Here is a 27,529-nt window from a genome sequence, read left to right as displayed (position 1 = left end):
AGCTTTTCATCTTTTATTGTTCTTCATTTAATATGAAGACCATCCCTGTTGTTGTATCACTGTGCTCAGATTTAAAAAGCTTTCCCCCTTAATATCTCGTATTTCAAAAAGTTCTGTTTTCTTTTCTGATATCTGATAGACTTAATAAATTTGGGAACAGCGGAGCGATTCTAATTCAAGTTCTGTTTTTGATGATACTGCTAAATAATACGTTGCATTTTGTAGGCTGTAGTTTCAGATTGAACTGTGGTTGGTTGGTTTATTTCAGTTGTGATATTTCAAAATTGATCTGTTACCTTTCAATTTATGGTCATTCTGTAGTTATAAGCATCCATTGAGGACCCAGGGATTCTGTTGTTAGAATTGGCTGGATAAGGGAATAAAACTTATTTTAGAAGTGAAACAGGTTGTATGCAGAGGCTTATGCCAGTGTCATGAACGTTGTTTGCTAGTAAGTGCCAGTCAATTTAGAATAAAAAAAAAAAGGTTACTAGTCTGCTCATTGCATATATAATAACTTCTAAGAGTTCAGTCCAGGCATTGTGATTTTTCAGCAGTCAATTTCTTGACTTTTTTCTTGCATAGTTTACTTGATTTTCTTTTCTTGCAAGCTGAAATACAAGTTTGTCTGGTAAATGATTGCTAACTTGTGAAGTTTTTCTAACTTATGAAGTCAAGGACTCGAGAAAAGTATGCAAACTATTCCTACCGTTGAAGAGTTCAGTAGTCCTCTTAAAAATAAAGTTGTAATACCGTGTTAATATTTCAGTTTGGCAATACTTTGCCTATGATGTCTAATGGATAAATTTTTCAGTAGTAGTCTGAAAATATTTCTGAACTAGGTCAGTATTTGTTGATTTTTATATTCCATACTGAAATACATTCATAGTGTGTTTAAAGCACTTTGGAAATACTGTTGTAGAAGGATTGTCTGTTCTGCCAATGCTAAGGATAGACTGGATTTTCATGTATTAGTTTAACAAAAATTGTCATCCTGATTTGCTGTGGGTGATTCTTTTGCACTGCAGATGATTCCTTTGAATCTCATCTGTTCTACACAGTTCATCATTCTTATTCGCTCTCTTGAGCCTACTTTTTAAGAACAGTATTTTGTAGAAAAATTATGTTCTGCTGACACTTAGGTAGAACCAGATAGACTGTTGGTTACTTTTCTTAAAATCAGCACTGCAAGCTGATCTTGATTCCAATGCAAGATGTTCTTGAGAAATCAGGTAATTTGCAAGTATGTGACATTATTTCAGTAGGATTTAAGGCAGGACTATGCCATTTCACTTGTGATCCAAGAAAAATAAGAACCCAGGTCTCTCTGCTTGTATTTCACGTTATGTGAAACATTGTTTGAGGGTGATGGGGTTGTCAACTGAAAGCATGGAACCTCAACTGTGGAAATGTTTCTGATGGGTCTAGTAATAAACAGTTTGTTGCCCTAAGCCACAAGGACAAAAATCAAAACACAATTTTTTTTTGTTTGGAGAAAAATGTGTTTAAACAGGAAGATCCTGACTTACGCACAGTAAAGACACTCTATTGCATCATCATACTCCCACCATGAACAAAATTGAATAGTGCTTTCTGTATCAAATTGGACTGTAGGATACTTATTATATGACAACTCAATTATTGTTTTTAAAAATATCACACCTTGTCTTATATCAGAAGTCTTAAGCGTTACTTATAGCTGTAGTTCTCAGTTTCTTCAGGAAGTAAACCTGTTCTCATCTCAACAGAGCAAAAGAATTGGAATTTTACAAATTTTTTGACACTGTGTTGTCCAGTAATTTAGCGATGCTTCATAAGTAGCTGGACTCTGAGGCATTGGTCATGACTAGGTCAGTGTGCTTACACGTATGAAATCAGAAGCCAAGGCTTGTTACCATCTTTCTTCAAGCCTTTTTGTAAAGAGAGCCCCAAAGGGTGCATGTATTTAATATCAGGAATTAAAAGTTCAGTGACATTGATTACCTGTGTAGAATGAACTTTATTGTTAGTTGAGGTCTCATCCTTAAATGTCGGAGTCAATTCTATTAAAACCTGAGTCTCAAGTCTTCCAGGTGTCTTGATTTAACAGTTTAAGATAAAGCTGTTCAAAAATCATGTTGTTTTGTCTCAGTTCTGGCTTGTATCTGTGATCTGCACCAGTCTTCATAGAATAATACAGTGAATGACTGAACCCCTTGGTGGAAACAGAATTCTATACGAGATGATCCTCCTGTTCCTATGGTTACAAGAGAGAAAAAAAAAAAAAAACACTTCATACTTTTACCTTTTCAGCTGATTTTGCACTACATCTTCAGCTGCTAGAAGGATGCTGACTGTGACAAACTTGGGAGAAAGAACCCCTTCCCCACTTCAAATGATAGTTTAGTGGCATGTCAGAATAGGGTCTAGAAATTATTTTTTATTACTTTGTAGTCTGTTTGGACTGGAAGCAAAGCAGAGTATTTATGTTGGTAGTATCCAAATAATGATTTCAAACTAGTAAAAAAATCTGAGGTCTTCTGTTCAGTCATAGGTCCTCTGTTAGCTTTCTTTGGCATTACATCAAAGTTCTGTTTTGATGTCTGAATATGTATGAGAACTTGCAGCCCTAAGCCACGCTTCTTTCTTTTCCTTGTTGGGAGAGATTTTGCTGCAGTTCATGAAATCAAGAACCAGAAAACTTCATGGGCAGAAGTGGAACATGTCTACTGTACTAACAGTTCACTTGCATCTTTAGAGTCCTAAGATATTTTCTGTGCTTGCAGGGGACTGAACAGTCCTTTGTCTCCTAGTTACTGCTTCAATAACTGTTGATAATTGGCCTTGTTACAAGTTAAGGATTATTCTTACCTGGATGTGATTATTAAGGGAGGGGAAGAGCTCTACTTTTTTTATCGTATTGCCAAAATTGTACTCACCTTCTGGTTTTGTTTCATCACAAATTGGTGGTAAGGCGGGCTCTTGCTAGTTTACAAAGTTAGTTGAAAATTTAATTCTCTGTAGGTAAACCCAGATTTGTATAGTCATTGAAAAGTACAAGCTACTCAGATGTTATCTAGATAGACCATTTCTTACACTTAGATTTGTAGCTTGAAGTGAGGGGTTAACTCTTCTCCCACAGGAAATGAGGTCATTTTCCACAAGTTATCAATGTGTTGGTAAGATGTTCAAGCTAGAGGAGAAGGATGTAGAGCAGCCACAGGAATTCAAGTTAGGTCTTCGTACTAAACATAGTGCATTAGACTTCACCAGCTAGCTCAAATCTGATAATTGGTCTTAGGCCTACTCTCCGTTCGAAGCGCTGTTAATGATGTTCTCACTGATGAAAATGCACAGAGACCATTGAAGGTTGTTATAATACCATAAAATTGGTATACTGATTGTTCAAAATACAAAAATACATTGATTGTTCCGAGTCTTCTCTGTGGTCCAGTTTTCTTCCACCTTCCCTTCTACCTCAGTGTTCCCAGTCTGGTTTTGTAGCTTGAGAAGAAAGTGAGGGGTGACTATCTCTAATTCAAATGTCAAATAGATGTAGTTTTAATGATTGAGAATTGAGTTACTGGCTGGTGGCAGTCCATGAGTATGTGTGTAGATCCAGGTGTCTACAGTTACTAGTAAAGTAATCTTTTTCCAGTGTTCTCCAGCATTCCCATCCTGTGTCCTAAAATGTTGCATCGCAGAGTGAATAACAGGAACAGTAAAGTAGGAGTGTGCTTGTTGGGATGATTTGAACAGGGGAGAAAGGGAACAGTTCTTGTAATACTTGTAAAGTACTCGGAAAGTATGACAATTTGGTGCTACTGGCATCTCCATAGCTGTCAAAGTACTGCTTTGGAAGAGGTGTTGTGCTAAGTGGGGTATAAATTGAACTGTACTAAGACAAGTTGTTGGGAGAAGTAAAGGTGGAGCAAACATATGTAAGGTTAGTGGTAATAATGTCAGTGTCTGAGGGGCAGAGAAGGGGAGAGCCATTGTATCAAAAGTAAAATTTGAGCGTGGCATATCCATAGGAGAGACAGGAAGGACTTGTCTGAATCTTACTATCTGTTAGCCCTGTACTGAGAGAGTCCAGGTGGAGAGAGACTGAGCTTTTCTGCACGTTTCTTTCTAGTGTTTGAGAGTTACACCAACTACTGAAGAATAACCCCAATGCAAAAAGCATTGCCAAACTCATTGCCTTTATTCTTTATTCTCAGCATTTTTAGATAAAGTCACTAGAAGCTCCAGGCCACATCAGGAGCTTCCAGAAGTGAAGGACAAATTTGGGAACAAAAGGAGTGGTTGATAGTGGATTTTTATCCCAGTAAAGCTAGCTGGAAAAAAAACCCAAAACAACAAGAAAAAAACAAAACAAAAATTCCCTTGGTATTATTCTCATATTTTGATGAAATTCAGAAATAATGTAACCTCTCAATTTTGTATACTTGACTTATCTCCTCCTTCAAAAATCTTTCTCCCCCTGGAGATCTCAATTTTTACTGCATTATGTAATGCAAGATTAAATGTGTTGCGCAGCATTAGGGCTATTGTACATAGGAGAAGAGCAAAGATAAACCCATTCTAAGCATTTCTCTCATTACTTTCCCCTAGGAAAAGGGTCATTTATGGAATGAAAGAGCAATTGCATACTGCCAGATACTAAATAGTAATTTTGTATACTAACAATGTTACTGTCACTTTAGATGTCAGCCCTCAATGTGCCTCACTGATTTTCAGATTTCCTTCACTCTGTACTGCAGATTGTGTACTAGTAGTGTCATCTGTCTCTCCAAGAACATGCAATTGTTGATATTTGTCAGCTTCCTAAATAGAGTACCTATATATAAATGGATTTCTCATAGCAGTATTTTTTAGTCAACATCTTGACAATAAATTCTGGGGGTTTATTGCTTCAATTTAGATTTTAGTAGCAGGATTAAAATTATGACATTAGTGTCATATTTCTAGTTTGTGGGTTGGGTGGAGGGCTTACAGAAACTCACAAGAAGTTGACCTGCCTTTTAAAAGGAAATCTGCTTCTACATATGAGGCAGAAATTCCTATCTAAGTATGACTTTAACATATTTCAAGAGAAAGCATTTAGTTCTGCACGAAGAGTAGATTAAAGTAATCAGTTTCACAACTGCTGTTTATATTTAAGGAGTTCAGCATTTCTTTTAGGAGTGAAGGAGTAGAATGGATTCCTGGCATTTTTCTAGACTTGTTCTAGCTGGTTTGTTTTCCCCCTGATCAGAGTTCCTTAAATTTTTAATCTGCAACTGCAATTTAAGAGAATTTTTAGGGTTTTGTACATAGAGCAGGAGGTGGCCAAATCTTTTTATAGTTGCTTCATCGTTATTTTAATGTCAAGACATCGGCACTACTTCAGAAGTAGATTATAACAAGGCACTGGGTGAATCTCAATTATTGTGTTCCAGATAGTTAATACCTAGCAGATGTCAGCACTCTATATGGATGCCTTTTATTATTCTTGGACTGTTTTTAAGCAACTGTGTTAAGTTAGTTTAGAAATAATTTAGAAAAAAAAATTATGCCAAAAAGCCTGATTCTTAAGGGGAATTTCCAAGGCTTTGTTCTGTGAATGCCAAATTAAAACCTAAAAAAGAAAAAAATTTAACAATAATGATTAGTAAAGTTGCATGTTAATATCATATGCCACTTGTAAATAGCTGTTTGTCCATACAAATGTTGCCCGTTTCGATTAAGTGAAAATGTGGAGTATTAACTAACTCATTCAAAACCCATTAAATGGGTAAAACCCAAGTTACATTTTACACATTGCAATAAGCTCGTTCGTCACTTCTGTCTTTTTAGTACAGATTTAAGCTGACCTAATGTAAAAATCTACAGGAGTGAGTTGTCAAAAGGTGAACTTTGTCACCTTGGTGCAGTTTGGTTTTCATTTTCTTCACCATTCTGCAAGTGTGTATCTCCCTGACAGGAGCATGTTTCAGGACTTTTTTTTTTTTTTTTTTACTGCTTTCATACCCATAGTTCTTACTGAGTTTTCAAGGTCGTCTTTTGAAAAAGAAATATTTCTTCTACTTTCAGGCTCATCTACTTCTAGTGATCCCATATGGTCTGGCCATTCACCACCACCCCATCAAGAAAATTGGGTCAGTTTTGCAGATACCCCACCAACCAGTGCTCTTTTAGCCATGCATCCTGCTTCTGTCCAGGTGTGACACTTTATTGGTATTTGATTTGCTTCATTCAGATTGATGTGGCAATCCTTTATTTTTTTCCTCTTTTTTAATAATTTTCATTGCAGATGTTTACTGTGTATCTGTGCTGTGGTCTGCTCAGTGCTGTTTACCCAACAGATACTTGTTTCATTGAGTTGACTTAATTTGGAATGATTAACTGAAAGCTACTAATGTAAAAAATGTGAACAATTGCGACTTTAGAACATTTGTGTTTAGCTTTTTTGCATACGTGCCATACTTTTTTTTTTCTGCTTACATACCTGCAGTCATTCGTATCCATATGTATCAGTGTGCAAAAATACCCTGTCATTATCCTGTAGATGCAATCTGCTGATAGTTTCCTGCAGTTTTTAAACTACTGCGAGATTTAACTATGCTTTATTTTTTGAAGGCAAGAAGTTGAGAATTCATAGAAGCATTTTAGGTAGATAATACTGAGGAAAAATATTTCATTTCAGGACCAGACAACAGTACGAACTGTAGCATCAGCTACAACAACAAATGAAATTCGTAGGCAATCAAGTAGTTATGATGACCCCTGGAAAATAACTGATGAGCAAAGGCAGTATTATGTTAATCAGTTTAAAACCATTCAACCTGATCTAAATGGATTTATACCAGGTAAGTTACTCTTTAAAAAAATACAATTGTGGGTGCAGCAGTTCTGTTACAAAGACTTTGTTGTTTACTTAGGTTTGCATACCATTTTGAAGAAAGTTCTGCATTTTACTGATAATGTTCTAGTAAAGTCCAGTGTAATTCAAGAAAGGACTTGAAACTAATTTGCCTTTTTCCTTTGTTTAACCCTAGTAATTAGTGCCATTTTTCCCAAAACATTTGCTAAATAGCTCATCTCCTTTACCATAACTCTTAAGTCTTCTAATGATTTAACTTGCTTTACATATTAAAAATGCTTGTTGTAATTTTTCAGGATCTGCAGCTAAAGAATTTTTCACTAAGTCAAAACTACCTATTCTTGAACTTTCTCATATTTGGTAAGTGTGATGTGTCTTTATTCGGGATAATTATTTAGAAAGATGACAGCTGTCTGGCAGTCATCTAATAATTACTTACTAGAAGGTGTTGTTAAGTGAAATTTCACTAGTACTCTAGTATGTTCCGTCCTACTCACATTTATGCCAATATTATTTCAGTGGGCTTTAATGGGTCCAGGCTGACACTATTTACAAGGCATTTTGAGCTTTTGAAGAAATTTCAAACACTTCAGAGTAAGAACTAATTTATTGGCGGTTTTTATTGTTAAGGATGCATTTAAATTTAAATAATTAATTCCTTACTGATACTTATTTATTCAAGTCAAGTAAGTTTAAATGAAATGTACAGATGCAAGTATTTTTAAGTGCACTTAGTGGGACTTGATGACAAATTTAGCTTTGATTGGTGCAAAGCTTGTATTTCATTGTATTCTAGAATTGGTACTGCATCATTGCATGCTATCATTAAATGGCTTGCTTTGGCAGATTTGGTCTTTCTTTCAGTGTAATGATTTCTAATTCGTGTATTTTCCCATTTAAAATAAATCATGCTGCCTCAGCACTATCGTTTCTTTAGTATACTTTGCCAAAAATCTGAGGCCAATAATACTGTGTACTACTGTCTTAAATGAGTTAAAAACCTGGAGAGATAACAGTGGGTTTAAATGATCTTTAAGCTCTAAGAAATGTTATTAATGAAGGCTCATCTTCTTTGAAGAATAAAGCATGTAGTGCTAACATGAAGTGTTTAATAGGGTAAAATGAACTATAAACTGCATTCTTTGATCTTTCAAGTAGCACAACAGAAGTATGTCTTTTGGAAATAAAATAACCTTAAGAGATTGTATTTATACTAAGTTTTCCTTTTTAGGGAACTGTCAGATTTTGATAAAGATGGTGCACTGACATTGGACGAGTTCTGTGCTGCATTTCATCTAGTAGTTGCTAGGAAGAATGGGTATGATTTGCCAGAGAAGTTACCTGAAAGTTTAATGCCCAAACTGATTGATTTGGAAGACTCAACGGGTAAGACATGCTTCAACACAAATTTCGCTATTTTCAAATTACGGTATAGTTAAGGTTCCAGTGTATCAGCAGATATTTATAGGTTCGTATGAGCATAACGGATTAGTCAGTATGAAGTAAAGCAATGTGCAATTTAATCGTTGCTCAGAGCTAATCTGAGCACATAGGTATTTCTGTACAGGGAGATTTTCTGTTCACCCTCATTTCTGAAAATGAGTTTATAAGTCTTGAAGGTACTTATAAAATATTCCCAGATTCAATGCTAGAGGTAGGACTGTATAGTTTAAAAGTACAGGATCAGTAGCACTGATTCTTCCCTTTTTTAATTATTTTTTTATTTTATTCTACTCCTGACTTGACAGCAGGATTTATCCTCTGTTGCTTTGGCACCTAGTCTTTCTTTGCATAGTCCCTTACCATTGGGCGCTCCCAGATAAACCATTGAATGTATGAGTTCTGCTTGTTAATACATGCCAAAAACTCAGTCCCGTAACTGAAAAGCAAACTACTGTTCCATGTAAAAGTGGTATTTAAAAAAAGGATGCTTGTAGCCATCTTTCTTTTTTATTTTAAAACAGATAAAGGAAACAATATTTTAAAACTGCTTTAGAATACTTTTTAACAAGCAGACTTTGCTTGGAAGTCAGGTTATACTCTGGGTTCACAAGTATTATGGCTTCCTAGAATTTTATTTCTTTTTACTAAATACTTCAAAGGGGATCTCTTCATAGTGTGTTTGTAGGATGTCAAAGACTTTCATCTGACAATTATTGATGAGTTCTTAAACTAGATACTGTGGCTCTTACTACCTCTGCTTTAATAATTAAACCATTTTTTGTGGGAGTAGCTTGGCTCCTCAAAGAACCTTTCCAACAGCAGTCAGCCGCAACTGGTGTTTTCAGTATGAGTAAGCATTTTACTGTGATGAAGACATTCATAAGAAATATCTACAATTCATTGAGCGACTACCTAGCAAGTGTCTAAAACCTACCCGTTCTGTCTATTTTTGTGTTAAGGTGATGGCCAAGCAAAAATCTTTATAAGAAATTGAATAAAATTTATGTGTATAAAACATTGTTAGCTTTAAAAAAAAAAAAAAAAAAAAAAAAAAAAAACCAAAAACCAAACAACTATATCAGTACCTGATCTTCTACTGCCTTGATTGGTAGTAGATGCCAAGGCTTTTATCGTTTAACTGAAGTTGTCTGGAAACTTTATAAATTGGACATTAAACCGAAAAGTGTTATGTGTACGTTTATTGTTCTTATTTTACAGGCAACTTTGTTAATATAAAACTTTGTGACTTATTTTCATGAGGTACAAAGTGGTCTTTAAATTTGAGGAAAAACTACTTTTAAAAGTAGTTAAAAAAAAAAATTTCCCTCTGGTAATAAAGGGAAGTTACCCTGTTCTAGTGAATGTTAAAAGGTTACCATGCTGTGTAAGCTGTGCTTAAAAAAAAAAGTTCTGGTTGATACTTGATTCTGCTGTTAATACCTACAATGAAAAGTGACAGTTCTTGCAAACTTGTTGAGTTTTATCCAATTAACTATATATATAATTTTTTTTTTTTTAATTTGGGCCACCAGTATTGGAAATAGCAAATCTTTTCTAGCACCTAACATGATTTATCACCAAAACTTGTATGTTGAATAAAAGACTTCAGGAGAAGTTACTGACTTGACTATAGTTTTACTTGTAGTTACAACAGTCCAAATCTCCAGTATACATTTACTATTTTAATCTAAATTAAAAGTTACTCATAGGTCTATGTGCAGAGTAATGTGCATGTTAAATTACATGGGCTCAACTTCAGGACTGTAAATCAGCCTAGAAAGATCAACCAGTTAAATTTCTGTAATAATTTTTTCTTTTTAGTTCCCATAAAAGCTGTATTTCAGTAAAACTTGCTTCCAACAGCATTCTCAGAAATAGAAACTGTAAAGTATGGCACCGGAGTGTCTTTTTGAGTGCACTTTTTTCATGGGATACAACTTTCTCAGAGAAGGAAATTGTTGGTGATCATCTTCTGCTGACTGAAGCCTCAGTGTGAATAACATATTTTCAAAGTGTTCAAGAAGGTGAATTACTTGAATGTCTTTTTAAGCCAATGTGCAAGATGGTTAACAACTATTTCAAAAGTGTTAACAATACCCTTATTAATTCTGTCCTTTTGTTAGAAACTTTCCCCTTGATCTTCCACGCTTCTGCTCTGCACTTGAAACTTGCTGTCTCCTTCCATTTTGAGTTTTGAACTAGTGCCCAGCAGACAGAAAAGTAACAGAGGGCTCCCTGCACCCTATGTCTCTCTTCAGACAGAGGGAGGGAAGAACTCTTGTGGTCTACTCTGGCAGCCTCTCCCTCATCAGCCCCTGTGAACCTATTATGTGACCAACTGCAGGTGTCCCAGATGCATTAACATATTGGTCTTGTCTTGCATCTGGTTTCGTGGCCAGGGATACACATTTCTCTCACATGATATAGACCTATTGTATAATAAAGCATTTATGTAGTTGGTCATTTTTCTGGTATAGCACTATGCCCCTACAGAATTTTAATAGAAAAAAATGTTGAATGAGATGCTAATATCTTTCTGCTGACTAGGAAGAGAAATGAGGTGTTTTAAGTTCTTAGAATACTGTGGTAATTCTACAATACATTTGAATGGGTTTAGTATTTTGAATGGGATTGTATACTTCAAAGAATTATTTGGATTGCAACAGCTCCACTTAAGTCTTAACATTGTGTTGTGGTATTTGTACATAGATAATGTCAGCTCTTCAGAATGAGCAAGATCTGTCTGCATAAGAACAGCCTGTAGAAGAAAACCGCAGTGAATGAAAATGGGAGCATGGAGTCAGGCAGTTGTACAAATACTTCTCTAAGTGCTTATACATTTTATTTTATGAATTGAGTACTGTTGATAGCATCTGCATCTGTCTTGGCAGAATTTATGATCTGCAGCTGAGAAAGAGTGCTAGTCTCACTTCCTGTTATGTAAATAAACATGAATATTTTCCTTTAAACTCATTATCTCAGTTAGTAAAAGCTACCAACCCTTTACAAAACTCAAAGCAAGCTTGCTTTTCTGTGAATTTGTTTTTAGTTTGGGCTGCTGCAACAATGCCATTTCTTTGTAAGAAAAAGAACGTGCCATGCTCTGTCTTACACAACTTAATTACTTTAACCCCTGAAGTTTTCCATAGGTGTCATATGCATGTTTCGTGTAGATAGTTGCAAAATTCCTTGAACTACAGGTAGCTGTGTAGTCTATCCCCAGCAGTTTTCAGCCTTATCTTTTGACCTTGTGTTTAACGTTAATAGTTAGTTTGGTTATCTGGTGCACCATCGTTGAAATGAGAATTTTGAGTGTTTTTTTTAGCTCACTAGAAAATTTTTATTCATATTACACTTCAGAGCAATTGATAAGCAATAAGCATTCCCAAAACATTATCACTGGCATATTTTGAACTTAGTATATTATTTTGTGTACAATGACGACAGCATGTCATCTTGACTACTTGGTGACATCGTTGCACCTGTAAATATCAGTTTGATGTAGCCTAACTTTTGTTGCTAGATGCTTTTGTCTGAAGCAGGTATTAGATGCAGTTTCTGTCTTGAATAATTTGTGAAGCCATTTTCCTCTAAGGAAGAGTAGTACAAGATGCTAGGTGCTGGGCACTATTTTGGGAATGTTGAGTCTCAGCCTGATGCCTGGCTATTTACAGGAAGTTTACAAGACCTTTGGAATTTTGATGAGTTACTGGTTTCTGTGTGTGGCTTTTTTCATGTCAGTAGCACCTCAGCTTCCCCTGGCCTCAAGATGGGACAATTGATTTCTTTCTGGACTTCAATGTTTTGGCTATTCTTTTTAGGCTGTGCCTCTTGCTATCCCCAACAGCACTTCGGAGACAATAATGGATTGTTGTTGGTTTTCAAAGGTGCAGTTGGTCACCATTGACTATTCAAGTGTTCCCAGTTCAAAGCTTTTGTTGGTGCCAGTTTTACACCACCACACACGCATCCCTCCTCCACTCCCGCAAGCCACACAGCTCAATTTGACACCAGATTTGTTATGAGTTTCTTTCGAATGGAAGACAGCAGACAGAATATCGAGCTGTCATAGCAGAAGAGCAGGCCACAGACTTCAGCACTTCAGGAGCCTCCTTTTTATAAATTTTAATCAATTTTTGGTACAGTGTATCACATGTTCTTGTGGCAGTTTTCTTCAATCACATATCTATCAAGCAGTCCTTTTAAATGGTAATTTAATTAAGCAGTCTTTCCTCTTGTGTAGTATTTTGGCTTGTTCAGAGTTTTAATTCTTTGAACTACAAACATCTTGTTAATATGTCTAGCTACTTATCAGTCCCTCTTTCAACTGTTCCTGTTACTTAGATTATACATTTGTACACTGAACTTCAGTTTTTTGAGGCTTTCAAGTTATTGCTTTGGCTTATATTGTGGTATCTAGCAAAACAGAAGACACTGTAAGCAGGATTTTGCTGTGTTATGCAGAATGCTTAATCTACTGTTCAGATTTCCTTTACCTGATTCTCTTATAGTTTGAACAGAACAAAAATAAGTGTGCTGCATCATGACAATTTCTACAACTCTGAAGGAGTGTTTCTGCAAGGGACTGTACTTGTTGAAAGCTCAGAGAAAACTGAAATAACAGTAACAATGTACAGTTGCAGTGTGACAGCTGCTAGACTTGTTCAATTTGCAAAATATAGTGAATGGAAACACCCTTGTTTTAGTAAGGAGGCTTAAAACTTAAAATATTCTTTGGGGAATAATCTAAGGGAATGGTGTTCTTCATCTCTCTTTTCATATTTTTGGTTTGTGTTTGCATTGAGATACTGGTTTTGCTTTACCCTTTCATATAAGGAAGTATTTTATTCTGCAATATAAACTTCTCCATGCTGGATTTGATGTAATAAATATTAGTGGGAAGTTATTTTCTCATAATGTAAGGAAAACTTATATTTATTTCTACATGTAATCAAAATCTAAAAATGCTATTTAAAATCCAGAGTACAGGGTATGGTATGTAGTAAATTATGGTATTAATGTAGTAAATTATGGTATGGTAAATAGTATGGTACAGAGTTGTCTTCAAAGTCCAATTTTCAGAAAGATCCTCAAAATAAGAGTAGCACCTGATAAATAGTATATTTGATTTGAATGAGTGTTTTTTGTCTGCTGCTAAGTATTTACTTGGAAAAGATGAAACCAAAGGGTACTTTGTGCTTTCCATAAGATGTGAGCAGCTCTTCTGAGAATAAACTGAATGCAATTCATGATTTTGGTTTATAGTGATTCCTGTCATTTCAGAAGTTGGGGAACAGACTGGTGAGGTAGGTTACTCCAGCTCTCCAGCAGAAGCACCTCCAAGCAAGTCTCCATCAATGCCATCCTTAAACCAGACCTGGCCAGAATTGAATCAGAGCAGTGAGGTTAGCACTTTTATTTAAGAGTTATTTCATTGCCAGTCAATAACTAAATTGTGTATGCATCCATAATTCATCGTAAGTGGATTGTTGATCACAAATTGTGCAAAAGTTAGCGGGACAATAGACACAGGAAGGTTCTACACATGTTAAATTGTAAAAAAAGGTAATGTTTTCCTTCTGATTTTTCTGTCTCATTGTGAGATGAGCTACTATTTAAAATGTCATTAATGGTAATTAAGTTTTATATGAATCACAAAATTATCTCATAGCATTTATTTGAAAAGTTTAATTCATTCCTGATTTTTTTTCATTTAGGGTGGGGTTTTGGTTGGGTTTTTTTGTTACCTCTGAAGGGCTATTATAGCCAACACTTTTGCAAGACTTCAGAATAAATTTCTGACGGATCTGGACATTGAGACTTATTTCTGGAGGTTAATTTACCCTGAAATATAAAATATCAGTAACATAGAGAAATCACAGCTCTGGGTTTGTTTCAGAAGCAAAGACTCAAAGTTCAATCTGAAGCCAACCACTGGCTAATTTTATTTAAATTTTAAATTTTTGCTGTTACGTACTGCTGCTTTTATCATCCTTTACCATACATATTTGCTATATAAGCAGTCTTATGTAGTAAAGCTGTATTTTTGTCAGAATTTGAAACTGAAGTTACCAAACAGGATTTTGGCTTTTCCCCACAAATGTCCATTGTTTAAAAAGCTTGTAAGGGATTGATTCCTAGAGTTTTTCTTGGTGCTCTGTTTTAACATTTTTGCCTTTGACTTAGAGTGAACCAATGTTTTATTCTAAGAGCTACTTCAGAGACTCAAATGAGTTCCTGCCCACAGCCATACTACAAAGATGATGTAGGCGTATTTTTCTTTGGGGGGGGGTAAAGTGAAAAGTATTGAAATTATTTTTCGAAAACTCTTTTCATTTAATAATCTGAGACTCTCAAGAAGAATCTAAAACTTGTTTTAAAATCTGAGAGAGTTCTTTCAGTAGTTGAGTATTATCTTACCTGCTTCTCTTACTGAAGGAGCTTTTTGTGGCTTTCTTCTTTCTTCATTAGACTTCAAGTTGAATAGAAGATTGGTAGTAAAAGATTTAGACAAACCGAAGGAGAGTCAGTATGAAAGAGAAAATAAGCAAATTTTTAGGATTAAAGTTAGGAGCAGAGGAAATTTTCTTCCTCTCTCAGGAGGAAGGACTTTGTAAAGTCTGCTGTTCCTCTTAAGGGCAAATGCTAGCCTCACAGTGATGTCCTTACCAAATAAAAAATGTAGGAAATGATTTAGTGATTCTTAGCTCTATTTGACAGAGTGACAGACTGCTGATAAGAAAGTAGGTTTTAGGAGGGAGGTGAGCAGATGTTCAGTTGTTGCTAAAAAGCTGTAAATGTCTGCAACTGTGTTAAAATTTGCATTGATACATTCCCTCATGTTTGCAATAAAGATTTAATAAGCTAATCATTTGGTAAGCTGCATCATAATTGAACAGATTCCTTCAGTGTCCAATGCAACTCAAACCAATTGAATAGGGTATTTACAGTAGTGGAACAAAGTTAATGACAGCTGTCAGCCAAAATCTTGTCTTACAAAACTGACTTTGTCCATTCAGATGTGGGTTATTTTTTCTGAAAATCTCCTAAAACTTTAAGAGGTTTGGAAAAGTTCTCACACTAAATATACTACCATATACTAACTATACTAAATTAAGAGTTGAACATTTAATAAATGTTAAGAGTTTTTTGTTCTAACATAAAGGAATTTCTGATTTTTCAGCTATATTGCTGTGCATGCTTCTTGCTCCTCAGCATTTTCTTTTCAGCATGAGTCAGGTCAAAGTCCTCAAGGTTTTAATGCCATGAAAAAATTTCTGGTATTACTGAAGGCACCAGTCTAATTGTTTACTCTTTGAACCTCTTATAACTGTTATCAACGAATCAATTGCTTGAAAAAGCTATGCATCTTTGGATCATCTCTGCCTTTCCAGGCAGTTTCATCCCTGTTAGTTTCAAAACTGTTGGTTACTCTGTTCTCTCTAGCTCATAGTTGATTTTTAGACTCCAGTTGCCAGGCTCAGGTACTGTAAGCTCATAAGTATGAACCAAAGCATCAATCTCAAACTTCAGAATGAAGAGCATCATGAAAATCCACCTAACTCTGGATACTACATACTTCACATTCTCGTCTCCTCACTCATCACTTCTTTCTCACTTCAGACATCTTTTCCATACAGTCTCAAGGCTGAGAACTAAGTTCTGAGAGCTTAAAAAAAATTGAAATGCCTACTAAATTTTTGTTGAAAATCATCTAGTGTCATACACTCATATTAGCTTTGACACAGATAGGGAGATTTGCTTTTGAGTTTGTAACTGTTACACCTTGTATCAAATGTCTTGGTGTTCTTTTAGTAACTGTTCAGGTTGCTGTGAGTTTTAGTTTCTAGTAATTAACCTTTTGAAAGTATTTTTGCAACATTTTTGCAAGTCTAGAAGTATTTTCGTTTCAGCTAGTAGGAGTTTTGTTCTAGTAAATCACTTGTATTATCGGTGCTCTTAAACCTTGCACAGAGTTTGAGATGCAGTTTTTGAGATGCATTGTTAATATGTGTAACTTTCTATTAACCAGGGAATTAGCAGTAACTAGCTTCTGGTAGTATTTCAGGATAGAGCACAAATGGCATATTCCCCAGAGCAGCCAGGAGGTGTTGGTGTTCATTTGTCTGTGCCCAGCTAGGGAGCCTGAGGACAAGTAATAAATGTCCTGCCGTTTGGCTTCAGAGGAGTAGAGTAGGAGGTGAATTCAGCATCCATCTCTAAAAAATATTTTAGCATTGGTCTTAACTATAACATAGATGCTGTATAACTTTATGGAAGTTTTGAAAAATTTAGAAACAATGTTTCTGTAATCAGATGGTCTGTTTGCCAGTCTCACTGTTAACTTTGAAGTCACTGGTCAAATCAAGTTTGAAAGAGTAATGGTAGTCCTAAAATAATTATTAATGCATGTTTCATGAAAATGAGCAGCTGTGTAAATGCAAGAGGCCAAATCAGGGGAAAGGCTGGCAGAACTTAGCCATTAAGTTTCTGACTTAGTACAAACGGGCTCACTCAACAGGTCTGCATAGCTCCAAACTACTTGCAATGCCACCTCTTTATGAAGGGGTGGAGTGACACAGAGATGAACTGTTTAATATAGGGAGTGGGACACAGCAGTTAGGAAGGGAAACGTTACGTCCTTATTAAAAAGTTTTTGTTAGATTCTGTCCACGAAGGGGGTAGTTTTGTGTGTGTTTTTTTTTTTTTTTAAAACAAAACAAAACAAAAACAAACAAACAAAAAAAACCCACCACACCAAACCAACAACAACAAAAAACAACCAGGAGAAAAAACACCCCAAAAACCCCATATGAACAGTATCCCATAATCTTTGCCTTAATTTAAAGTTTGAAATGAGGAGATAAGACTCTGTCTTTACAGGGAGTGGCACCACGCATGAAAGCACTTACAAATTTAGTTAATCTTTTTCCAAATTTAATTTCAGCTGATTGAAAACTGTTATTTAGGAATTTCCATAAAGAGTTATTTCTGAAATAACTGTTTTAGACTAGGTTCACGTACAGGCCATTCACTGAATATAGCTCGGTGTAGAGGAGCACATGAGATTAGGTTGACTAACACCATATAGTTTGTTGTATATCTTCTGGAATCATTTACATTGATTTGCCTATAGAGATGGGACAATAATATTGATTTATTTTCACAACTATACTAACATCATCTTTGTCGAATTTTCTGAGCACTAAAGATCTTGTATTTGTAATTTTTGTTGTAGTGTTTGAAATTTGGTTAATATTTACTTGTTATTTTACCAAAATAGAACAAGTTTAGCATATCTATTGTGATTTGTAATCTCGTTTCTGGATCACAGACTGATTTTATGTACTTTGTTGATCCAGTTGTGGCTGTAGCTTGACTTACTAAGCATGAGCACTCTTGACAACCGTGTATTGATACAGCATGCCTATATCTTATAGAATTGTTCAGAGATTGACTTATTTGCTTTTAGCAATCAACAGTATGTTTGAATTTAATTCTTTGCCTTGTCAGTGATTTAGACTTGTAAAAATACTCTTTTACAGCATAGAATCACTTCTCGGGGGTTGCACTGGCAAGCTGAACTGGTGTAATTGGAGTACTCTGCTCAGCGTTCATTTGTCTGGGATTTTGTAAGAAAATCAGCATTTATAAAAAATATGTTTGAAACTCGGCAGCTGCAAAGCTGAGGAACCTTTCTGTGGATTTTATAATTACAAATACACACAACATGTGGCACTGATATTATCTTTACAGTATTTGAATGGCTTAACCAGGTTTTTTACTTGTATGATTTTCATTGGCAAACATGAACTCTGAAGGTACTTCTGTGTTGACTGTGCACCTGTACCTTCATTATGAAATGTGAATGTAGAGATTAATATTGACAGATTACAAACTTGGTTACACAACAATCTCAGACTGAAATAGAAATACTTAATGTGTGTTAGTGTGCTTTCCAAGTCAAGTACTGTCCAGTGCAAATATAGTACTTTCCAGTGCAACCTCCGAACTACTATGCTAAATCTCCTCAGTGATCTTTTACTTCCATCTTTCTCATCATGCTGACTTCTCTCCTCTGTCTGTTCAGCAGTGGGAGACATTTAGCGAACGCTCTTCAAGCTCACAAACTCTGACCCAATTTGATTCTAACATTGCACCAGCTGATCCTGTAAGTCAATCACTTAGCTTGCTTGTTTGAAATTAATTTTATTAACACTGAATTTCCATTCATTGTATTTAGCTGTTATGCATGATTCCATGGACTGCTTTTTGGGGAATGGTGGCAGGCTTCTTAATTTTTTTGCTTATATTAGGAATATAAATTTTGTAGTACTGCTCATGTTTAAGATCTGAGTGCAAAGAATGGGGTTTTTTTTCCCCCTTGATTTTGATGTAATACAACATTGCTATCAAACCCTGTATTACACGAAGTATTTAGACATAATGTTTTTTTGAAAATATTTATAAGTTAACACAAGGGCCCCTGCTAGTGATAAACCAGTCCCATTTTAGATTTTGTCCTCAATGTTGTTTTGGTTTTTTCAAGTTGCAGAACTTGATTTGCACAAACTCTTATGAGCTGACAATGCCAGCTTCACTGAAAAAACTACTGGGCTTTAATGGGTGTGGTATTTCATACTCCTAATGTTTTCACCAAGTTACTTATTAATAAGGCTTTTAGTATTTCTCCAGCTAAACCTCTGCTGTTCTAATGCTCTATTCAGTGAGGAGTGCTCTGAAGGCTTATGTAGTTAAATGTCTTGCCAAGTTTGGGAGCCAGAAATTCACTACAGTGTTTCAAGTTCTGCTGGTTTTAAACCAGCATGTGACATTGAAGCAGTTCTGAAATGCATTAAAATTACTTCAGTATTTAGCTGCTGCTTTCATCCTGCTTTTCTTACAGATTTAATTACCACTGTTAGTGTCCACTTTAATTACCAATTTAATTAATTAGTGTGCATTTGATTATATAATAGAATATAATAGATGTACATAATACACATTTAACTGCTTTTAGCATTAAACAGGTCACTTCTGAAAAGATATAATACATAAATTTTTAAATACATCAGTGCTCCACTCTGAGTTAACACTGCTATTTATGTGGAAATAGCATTTCTAGATGCTGGAAGCTAGAATTCAAAGTGCAGGGTTCCCTGTTCTCAGAATTGCCCTTAGTAAACATTCAAAACAAAGAAAATATCATACTTAAAGTGAAAACCACCCCTTTTTCATCTGAGAGACCTTTTTTTGTTTAAATGTACTATATTTTTATGTTTTAATGAAGTAAACATTATGAAAATCAGCTTATAGTTGTTTCTTACTTGTATAATTGCTTGACATAGAGAGCTATTACTGTCTTGTTTCCACAATAAGATAGTAATTTATTTTTACACATAATTAGTAAATGACAGAAATCTGAAGTTTGACTTTTTTCCATACGTTGATAATCTAAAAAGTGGAACAGTGATAATTATGGAAGACTCATATATAGCCATATATATGTTTGTGTGTGTGTATGCATGTGTGTATAAACAGAACTTCAATAGAAATACAAAAAAATACACTGGGAGATCACATTCTTGAGTCGTTTTCTTACAATGCTTGTAGTTTAGAAAAATTTTAAAGAATGGTGAGCATCTTTGATGCTTGCTAAGGTAACAGACTTTGGGAATAGATACTTCAGAGTGTTTATTTTCATATGAAAATAAGAACAAATGACAGGAAATTTTCAGTGGCAGTGTGCAGACTTCTTATTTTAGCAGTCTCAGTAGTGATGCGTAGGACTGATTTGTTGAACAACTCCTGCTTTCCCAAAGGAGAGAGTCAGCTTTTTCGAGCGGTTGTTAATAACTAACTAGAGTAAATTCAAAGACTAGTTCTGTTCTGTTGTTGTTGGAAAAGCAGATGCTTTGGCTGTAAAAGATAAGCGGAAGGAGTTAAACAGTACATTCATCCACAGGTATAGGAACATAATTTGCCTATTATAAGTGAAAGTTGGTAACATGTTAAGTTGCTTTGTGTAAAATTAGATTCATGATCTGAATTAATACATTATATAACAATTCATTTAACTATTTGAGACATGATTTTTGTAGTAGCTGCACGTTAGATTACAGCAGGGGACTGATGTAGCTACAGCAAGAGTGATCTTTGCATGATAATCCCATTAAGGGGGGGGAGGGGGGGGAGGGCAACATATTTTAAAGTGATAACTATTCCTAAAAGCCTGATGCGACAAGGGTGTTTGAGCTGTGACTAGAAAGTGGTTTTAAAAAGCTTATATTTGCAACAAGAGTAGTGCAAGTCAGTTTAAACAGTTTTAGAAAATGTTAATGTAAATGTATTATGCTTGGTGAAATTGATCTACTTGAGTAGTCAGAACAGATTTCTGATATAAGGGTAGCTTTGAAACTTTTTATTTCTAGGGACAGAATATAATATGGAAAACTTTTTTTGTGCTGTCATTGAACTACCAATTCATATATTCTGAATATAGATGACAGTAAAAAAACCTCAAACAGTTATGTCCATATTTTTAGGTTACTTGTGAACAAACATAAAAGTATTGAGATTTTTTTTAAGCTATCTATGCTCAGTCTCCAAACTAAATGGAAAGGACTGTCTATAAAGTACATTAAAATGGGAGTCCGTTGTCTGAACTACAAAGAAATTCGTAAGTGTAAGGTCAACATCTATCTAAAGTTATATTCCGTAGGGTTTATTATACTAAAGTTTAGAAGATTTTACTATTTTAAAGGCTTCTGAAACCATTTGTCTTAAACTACTACAAAGTACCTATTTTATAGAGAATTACTCATACTGTTTAAAGAGGCCATAACTTTCTGAGGCATCGTAAGTAAAGCTGAGGAGTGGGGTTTTGAAGTTGGGGGGTGTTGTTTTTTGGGGTTTTGTTTGTTGTTTTTTTTGTTTTTTTGAAGATGCATTTGAGTGACAGAAATCTGGTATGCCAAAAATGGTGGAAAGCTGGTAAAATTCAGGTCCTATTTACAATACAGTAATCTGTAGAAACATTTCTAATGCACTTTTAAAGTAGTATGCTAAGGTTACACCTTATAAATAGTTAGAGAAACTTCAGCTTATAGAGCTTTGCTTTTATGGGTATATTCAATTCCCTGGAACTGTGTAAAAAATTATATTTATGAAATTTTGTTTAGAAATGGCATTTTGCCATGGTGTCAGAGACTCTTAATAGAACAATTTAAAACTAGATTAACATCACTTAACTCTCATCTCCTCCACAGGACACTGCAATTGTGCACCCAGTTCCCATAAGAATGACTCCAAGCAAAATCCACATGCAGGAAATGGAGCTTAAAAGAACTGGAAGTGGTAGGCTATTTTCTCTTGCTAATGAGGGAAGTTTTATAAAATTAGAATTGGCTTTGCTTCCTTAAACGTGCTGACTTCTCCTTAGATGAATATATCTGCAGTTGTAACCAGCATAATTGAGATTCTCTGAATTAAGAATCAGAGTACTGTTCAGATAGGTGCAGGGCCTTTTGCTAGAGTGAGGATTTCACCACCTACAGGAGATCATTGCTGGGAGTAGTTCAGGAGCATCATGATGTAAATTTGATTTGGGCCTCCAAGGGAATGTCTAGGTTTCCTTATTAAATACTGAAGGATACTGTGAAGATGGAGAACATAGCCTGCATTGATAAAGGTTGTTCTACTGTGGTCAGAAATACCAAGTTTATAATTTTGAAACTTGACAGCATTTGGGAGTATTGGCAGGCCTTTTTATTTTTTTCTTTTTTTAATACTCCGGTCAAAAATAAGTAAGGTAGTTTGATAACTTTCCTTGAGGAACAGTGGAGTTTCAATTTACATGTGTGTCGCAATATGCCAATATTTCCTAAAGTCATGCAACTCATGCGCAAACTTCAGCATATGAGAATAAACAAGTATTCACAACACATTTCTTTTAAAATTTCCTTAGCCTTGTAAATAGGTAAAGATTCCCAACTCTCTTAACACTGAGAAACAGAAGTAACTCTATTACAATGTAAAACTTCAAAGTTAAATTAATTCATACACCAAAAGTGTTAAAATATAACAAATTTCAGTCTTGAGTGCAGCACTTCAGATAAGGGCAGAAAACTAATGTAAAGCTTTGGCATCAGAAGTAAAGGCTAGTTTGAATACATTTGTTCATTAGGCTTGTTTTTCCATCTAGATCATGCTAACCCTACTAGCCCACTACTTGTGAAACCACCTGATCTCCCAGAAGAAAACAAAATTAGTTCATCTGTAAAATTTACAGCTGGAAATACAGTTAGTAAGTATGAAAGTACTTTCTGATCTCATTTTTTACGTAATGCAAAATTTAGATCTGATATATTTTTCAGTGAATGAAAACTTGCTAGCTAACAGCAGCTCTGAAATGAGATAAACTTATCCTAAGAATAGAGACATTTCTGATATGAAGTATATATTAGAAGCAGTAATTAAGAAAGTTCTGCTGGTGTCACTGGAGATGTTTTCCTGCCATATGTGTTCAAAAAAAGTTCATTTTTGTCAGCTCTCTTCCATCTTCCTATTTTCTCTTTTAATCTTAGGATGGGAAATTGAAATTATGGAAAGTGGAATTGACTAAGAAGCATTTGGTTCTGCTTCCTCAGAACCATGTAACAACATGTTTTCTGAAGAGTGAAAACTTGACCACAAAATTTCCAGGCACTTAGCTGGTTTAGCTACTAAGAAAATGTGATAAACTTCTAGATTTCTTTTTTAGGTACAGCTTTTCAAGTGTTTATTTGCTTCTAATAGCCTTTTTGATTTTCAGTATCTTCCGTGTCCAAAACATTTTGCATTATTTTGGTTTGATTAGCCTACTTCTCTAATATAGAGAGAGGTCCCAGATTATATGTAGCCTGAATGAATCTCTGGAGTCTGTTTCTGAGAATTTTTTTGTCTTCTTCAAGCTGGGAACTTTTCTTCAATAAAAATAAGGTTTGAAGAACTCATTACTTCTGAATCCTTTGCTGTGCAGTACTAAGACAGAAGTATTTTGGTTGATTTGTAGCACAGGAGTAATTTAGAAGCTGCCTCTTTGCTATGTGTTTTGTTTTCCTCATGAACGCTGTTTCAGTGGCACTGTTCGTTCTGAGCAACATCTTGAGCTTGTCTGTCTTTTCAAGCAGAGCCCTGTTTTTACTAGGTAGTCTTGATGCAAAAGAAAGAATGAACAAATGTGGTCTTTTAGTGGGGAAACTACTACTATATGCAGGATCTAAGTTTGGAGAGCCCTTCTGTACTCCTTTTTCATTATCCAAGTATAGCTTAACCTTTGATAAAGAGTAAAGAGCCTGTAACTGTAATTATACCAAGAAGTATTCTTCCCTCAGAGGAAGAATGTAGTGAAATAAAACAAACCTCATTGCAGTGTAACATAAAGCCACCCTGTAGTACCTCACACTGTAGTTATCGTGAGTCGCCCATCCTTTTTCTGAAGAAATGGTTCTTGTCAATATTGTAAATGATTTGGATTGTTAACACCTTTCAGGTGAATCCTGAAGAAATCGTTTAATACAAGCTAACTCTAGAAAATGAATTTCTGATGCTTAAAAAACCACTATACATCTAACAGGATTTTTTTTTTTTGTGCAGACTTGCTGTCTTGGTAATTACGTTTCTTAATGATCTTCAGTGTCATACTTTAATAGTGTATCTGAGCACCTTCTCTGCTAAATCAGTGACAATGTCTATAGTGTGCTTCCTTGAGTTATTGGGCTGGACTAATTTTTCAGTGTTTGCTCTAGTGTTTTCTAAGTGTTTTTTATATTGCTGTTTTGGAAGTGTAGTTTCATAAATGGATATTCTTAAGAACATTTCTTCTAGAATATTTTGTTCATAGGTTCACATGCTTTTTTCTGCATTGTACAGAAGAGTATTTATAAGAAGATTTCTTAGTGTTTTATTGATCAAAATTTAGATGCAGGTTAATTATCTTACTTCCTGTAGTCTACCGTTCATGGATCAATATATTAAAATAGTATTTGAACTGAGAACCAATGGAGATTTATAAGCATCATCTTGATGTTGAGAAATTAGCACTTTGTCTTTATTTTCCATGCTTTACATCAACAGCAGTTCAGCTTGGAACTTAAGAATTTGTAAATAGTAGCTCAGACCAAAGCCAGGAAGCAGGGACAAACTTTTCCGTTGCATGAGATAAGAAAGAAGTCAGTAGGCATAAGCACTGCACAATTGTCTTTCTGTGCAAGCTGTGTGATTTGGAACAATGGAGAGAAGATCTATAACCTTAGAAAGTGATAACTGGACAAGTTCATCAATAGTTCTTCTGATTGCTGGACACCCACAGTGTTGAAATGTTATTATGCAAGTAAAAATAAAAGCAGCAAAAATAACTGCTGTTTTCCCAGATTGTTTTAACTTTAAAGCAACATGCTACTTCCATATGTCATTAAGGACAACTTTGTGAATGTTATTTTAAACTCTTGCTAAATGATGTAAACAAGATCATGAATACTGCAGTCATAAGGTAAGGATAATCTAAATTACCTTCCTTCATAATGAAATACAAAGCTGGAGACTAATTTGTATAACTAACATTGAAAAGTTGAAACCTCCCTTGAGGACAAAAATAACATTGCAAAAGTGTCTATATCCTTCATAATAGGAACTTTACCTGACTATCATGTTTAAGTTACTGGAAATACTGAAAAAGGATTCTGTTAGTTTTACAATTGTGTTCAAACTCATGAGTTTGGATTAGCCAATATTGGTGCAGTATGAAGAGTATGAAGATTACATTTGCTAAGTTACCATCCTTTGCCTTATATAACCATTGAAATTGTTTACTGTCAATGTCTTTGAAATTGTTTTAGAAAGACTTCCTCTATTATCAGTGTAAACCCAGTAGTTTTGTACTGAAATGATGTAAAACTTTCTGGTCCAGAAGGACTTACTTTTTCCTCTTTAGAAGTGTGATTACATGAATTCTTGTTTGACTAGGTTATATTACATCCTGAATGACTTGAGAAATACATCCGTTACTAGAGATGTTTGCATTGGAGAGAGATAATTTCATTCACTGTATAACCAACTTCTGCTTAAACCTTAATTTTCTCACTTGATCCTTGAAAACTTAAATGTCATCTCATGGTAGCCATTTCTGTTTCTTTTTTTAAAGAATGTATATATAGATATAATTTTTTAATTCTGTGTAGACCTCATTGAATAGACACACCTGTAAACCTGCAAAATAACTTCTAATCTGAAATTAACTTGAAATAAGGTATTCCTCAGCTGACTGCACATGGTAAAGGTCTCAAGCCAACTTCACTAGATAGCTGTACCCAGCTTCACTAGGTAGCTGCAGTTTTAAGGTGGGGGGGGAGGGGGGGAAGTACAGGTAAGAATGTGCCTTGCTGAGCAGGAAAGTCATCTCTGCAGGATTCTCGTCTCTGGGTCCTGGTTGATATGTCTTAACACTTTTGAAAACTTTGGTGTCCTAGGAGGTTAAAGTAATCCTTTGAGACTGGGTAATTCACAAAAAATCTTGATGTTCTTGAGTAGAATTTTCGTCTTTACTGATAACTAATCAGGTGAGTTTCATTGCTCCAGTGACTTTCCACCTTGAATTGTGCTTTACCAGGTGCTCTGGAATCATCCCTTGTGATAAATTATTGAGAGCCATTTTTCTGTCTACATTCATTCCACACAAATCTTGTGATTTTGGTGAGACTCCTCATTTCTGGGGAAAAAGCCTCAAGCTTTGCATAGCTTTTAAGGGTAAGGGTGTCCTTAAGGAAACTGTCTACGTGATGCTGTAATAGCATCTTTCGTTTTTATAGGTTGCCTTAACCAAATGCTGAAAGCTTTTAAAAAGACTTAGTCCAAAACAGAGCTGACTACCAGCCTTGAAGGTACAGAATTTACAGTAGTAGCAAAGCTACTGAGTTCATCTGTGTACTGTACACATCTTTTTCCTTTTTCTGACTTCTAAGGCTGGTGACAATCCTTCAGCACTTCTAAAATCAAGCATGTCCTACTTCTTGTGCCTTTTTTTTTTCTTGGATGTCCCTTACTCTCGTTGACTAGATTGTTGACGTGATAGAATGTCAAGTGTTTAAAAATTACTGCTTATGAAACTTTTACATTTTGTATTTTAAATACAACATTATTGTCATTGTTTATTATTCAGTACATCCCAGTAGTAACCAACAACTTGTAGTATTGGGTGAGGGGAGTTGGTTTGTATTGGATCCTTCAGTTATTCAGACTCAAGGATTTTGAATCTTACCCAGATGATACCTTACAGGGAAGCAATACAAGGACATAAACCTTTTTTAAAAATAAAAATAAAAAATGGATATTTGAAATTTCATACTGCCTATATGTGTTAGGGTATATTAATGATGCAAAACAAATATGAAACTTTGTACTTTCTCTTACCAGCAGATGGTTACAGCAGTTCGGACTCTTATACTTCAGATCCAGAGCAAATTGGAAGCACTGTAACACGGCAACGGTCAGTAGAGTAGCAACTGAAAAAATTAAATAAAAGGTGTTTAGAGAAGCCTATTCTGAGCTTCTGGTTGTTCTGACAGCTAGCTTGTAAAATGATGGCTGAAGAGATTCTTAACTTTAACACTTGGGAATCTGGAGGCAGTCTGTTTTCTAATGCATTAACAATGTATGCTGTTCCTGTTAATGTGTAAAGTTAAAATTCAAAAAATAATGTAGTCTAAAAAGTTGTTTGGGATTGGCCAGTCAAATGAAACTCCACGTTCAGTCAGAAATCTTGATAAAGACTTTCTCCTTAAACACAAAGGGATGTATGCACAGATCATGATGTTACTTGAAACCAATTTTTTTTATTTTTAAAAATATCCATTAGGCATTAATGGAGAAGGACCATGTGACTTTGTAGCATAAAAGAAGAATAAAACACAAATTGGAAATATCACAGCAGTAACTCAATCTCTTTTAATAATGGGCTTTTATAAAATTAAGGGCAGTCATAGGCCCACCATAAATTAAGGGACTGGAGGAAGCTATGCAAGCACATAACCAACAACTGCATCGTTTGACATAAGAGAATGTGCTGTACTAGCTGGTGCTAATTGTTGCCATTAAATCTGCCCGAATAGGATTAAAAACCAGCTACACCATTAACCATCTTACAATCAGTTTCAGAGGTAAGTTGCAAAACAAAAATAATTAGGGTGACTTCAATAGCAAAGAAAG

The 27,529-nt window shown here is 35.1% G+C and overlaps 1 protein-coding gene across 11 annotated transcripts in view; it reads left to right on the top strand.

Annotated features, from left to right (window-relative positions):
* The window catches only part of REPS1 (RALBP1 associated Eps domain containing 1), a 69,063-nt gene that overhangs the window by 32,167 nt on the left and 9,367 nt on the right, over positions 1-27,529 (top strand). For 2 of the 11 annotated variants that reach the window (XM_075498844.1, XM_075498833.1), the window contains exons 5-13: positions 6,055-6,182; positions 6,668-6,830; positions 7,141-7,204; positions 8,076-8,230; positions 13,553-13,692; positions 18,378-18,458; positions 21,556-21,643; positions 22,491-22,592; positions 26,738-26,810. In XM_075498844.1, coding sequence (XP_075354959.1) covers positions 6,055-6,182; positions 6,668-6,830; positions 7,141-7,204; positions 8,076-8,230; positions 13,553-13,692; positions 18,378-18,458; positions 21,556-21,643; positions 22,491-22,592; positions 26,738-26,810 — 994 coding nt within the window. The remainder of the gene's footprint in view (positions 1-6,054; positions 6,183-6,667; positions 6,831-7,140; positions 7,205-8,075; positions 8,231-13,552; positions 13,693-18,377; positions 18,459-21,555; positions 21,644-22,490; positions 22,593-26,737; positions 26,811-27,529) is intronic. The other 9 variants (XM_075498839.1, XM_075498838.1, XM_075498840.1 and 6 more) reach the window with 9 other exon arrangements.

Source organism: Mycteria americana, chromosome 3 (assembly GCF_035582795.1).
Source record: "Mycteria americana isolate JAX WOST 10 ecotype Jacksonville Zoo and Gardens chromosome 3, USCA_MyAme_1.0, whole genome shotgun sequence".
NCBI classification, from domain to species: domain Eukaryota; kingdom Metazoa; phylum Chordata; class Aves; order Ciconiiformes; family Ciconiidae; genus Mycteria; species Mycteria americana.
Note: the sequence above shows the minus strand (reverse complement) of the source record. Positions and strands in the feature narration are given on the sequence as shown.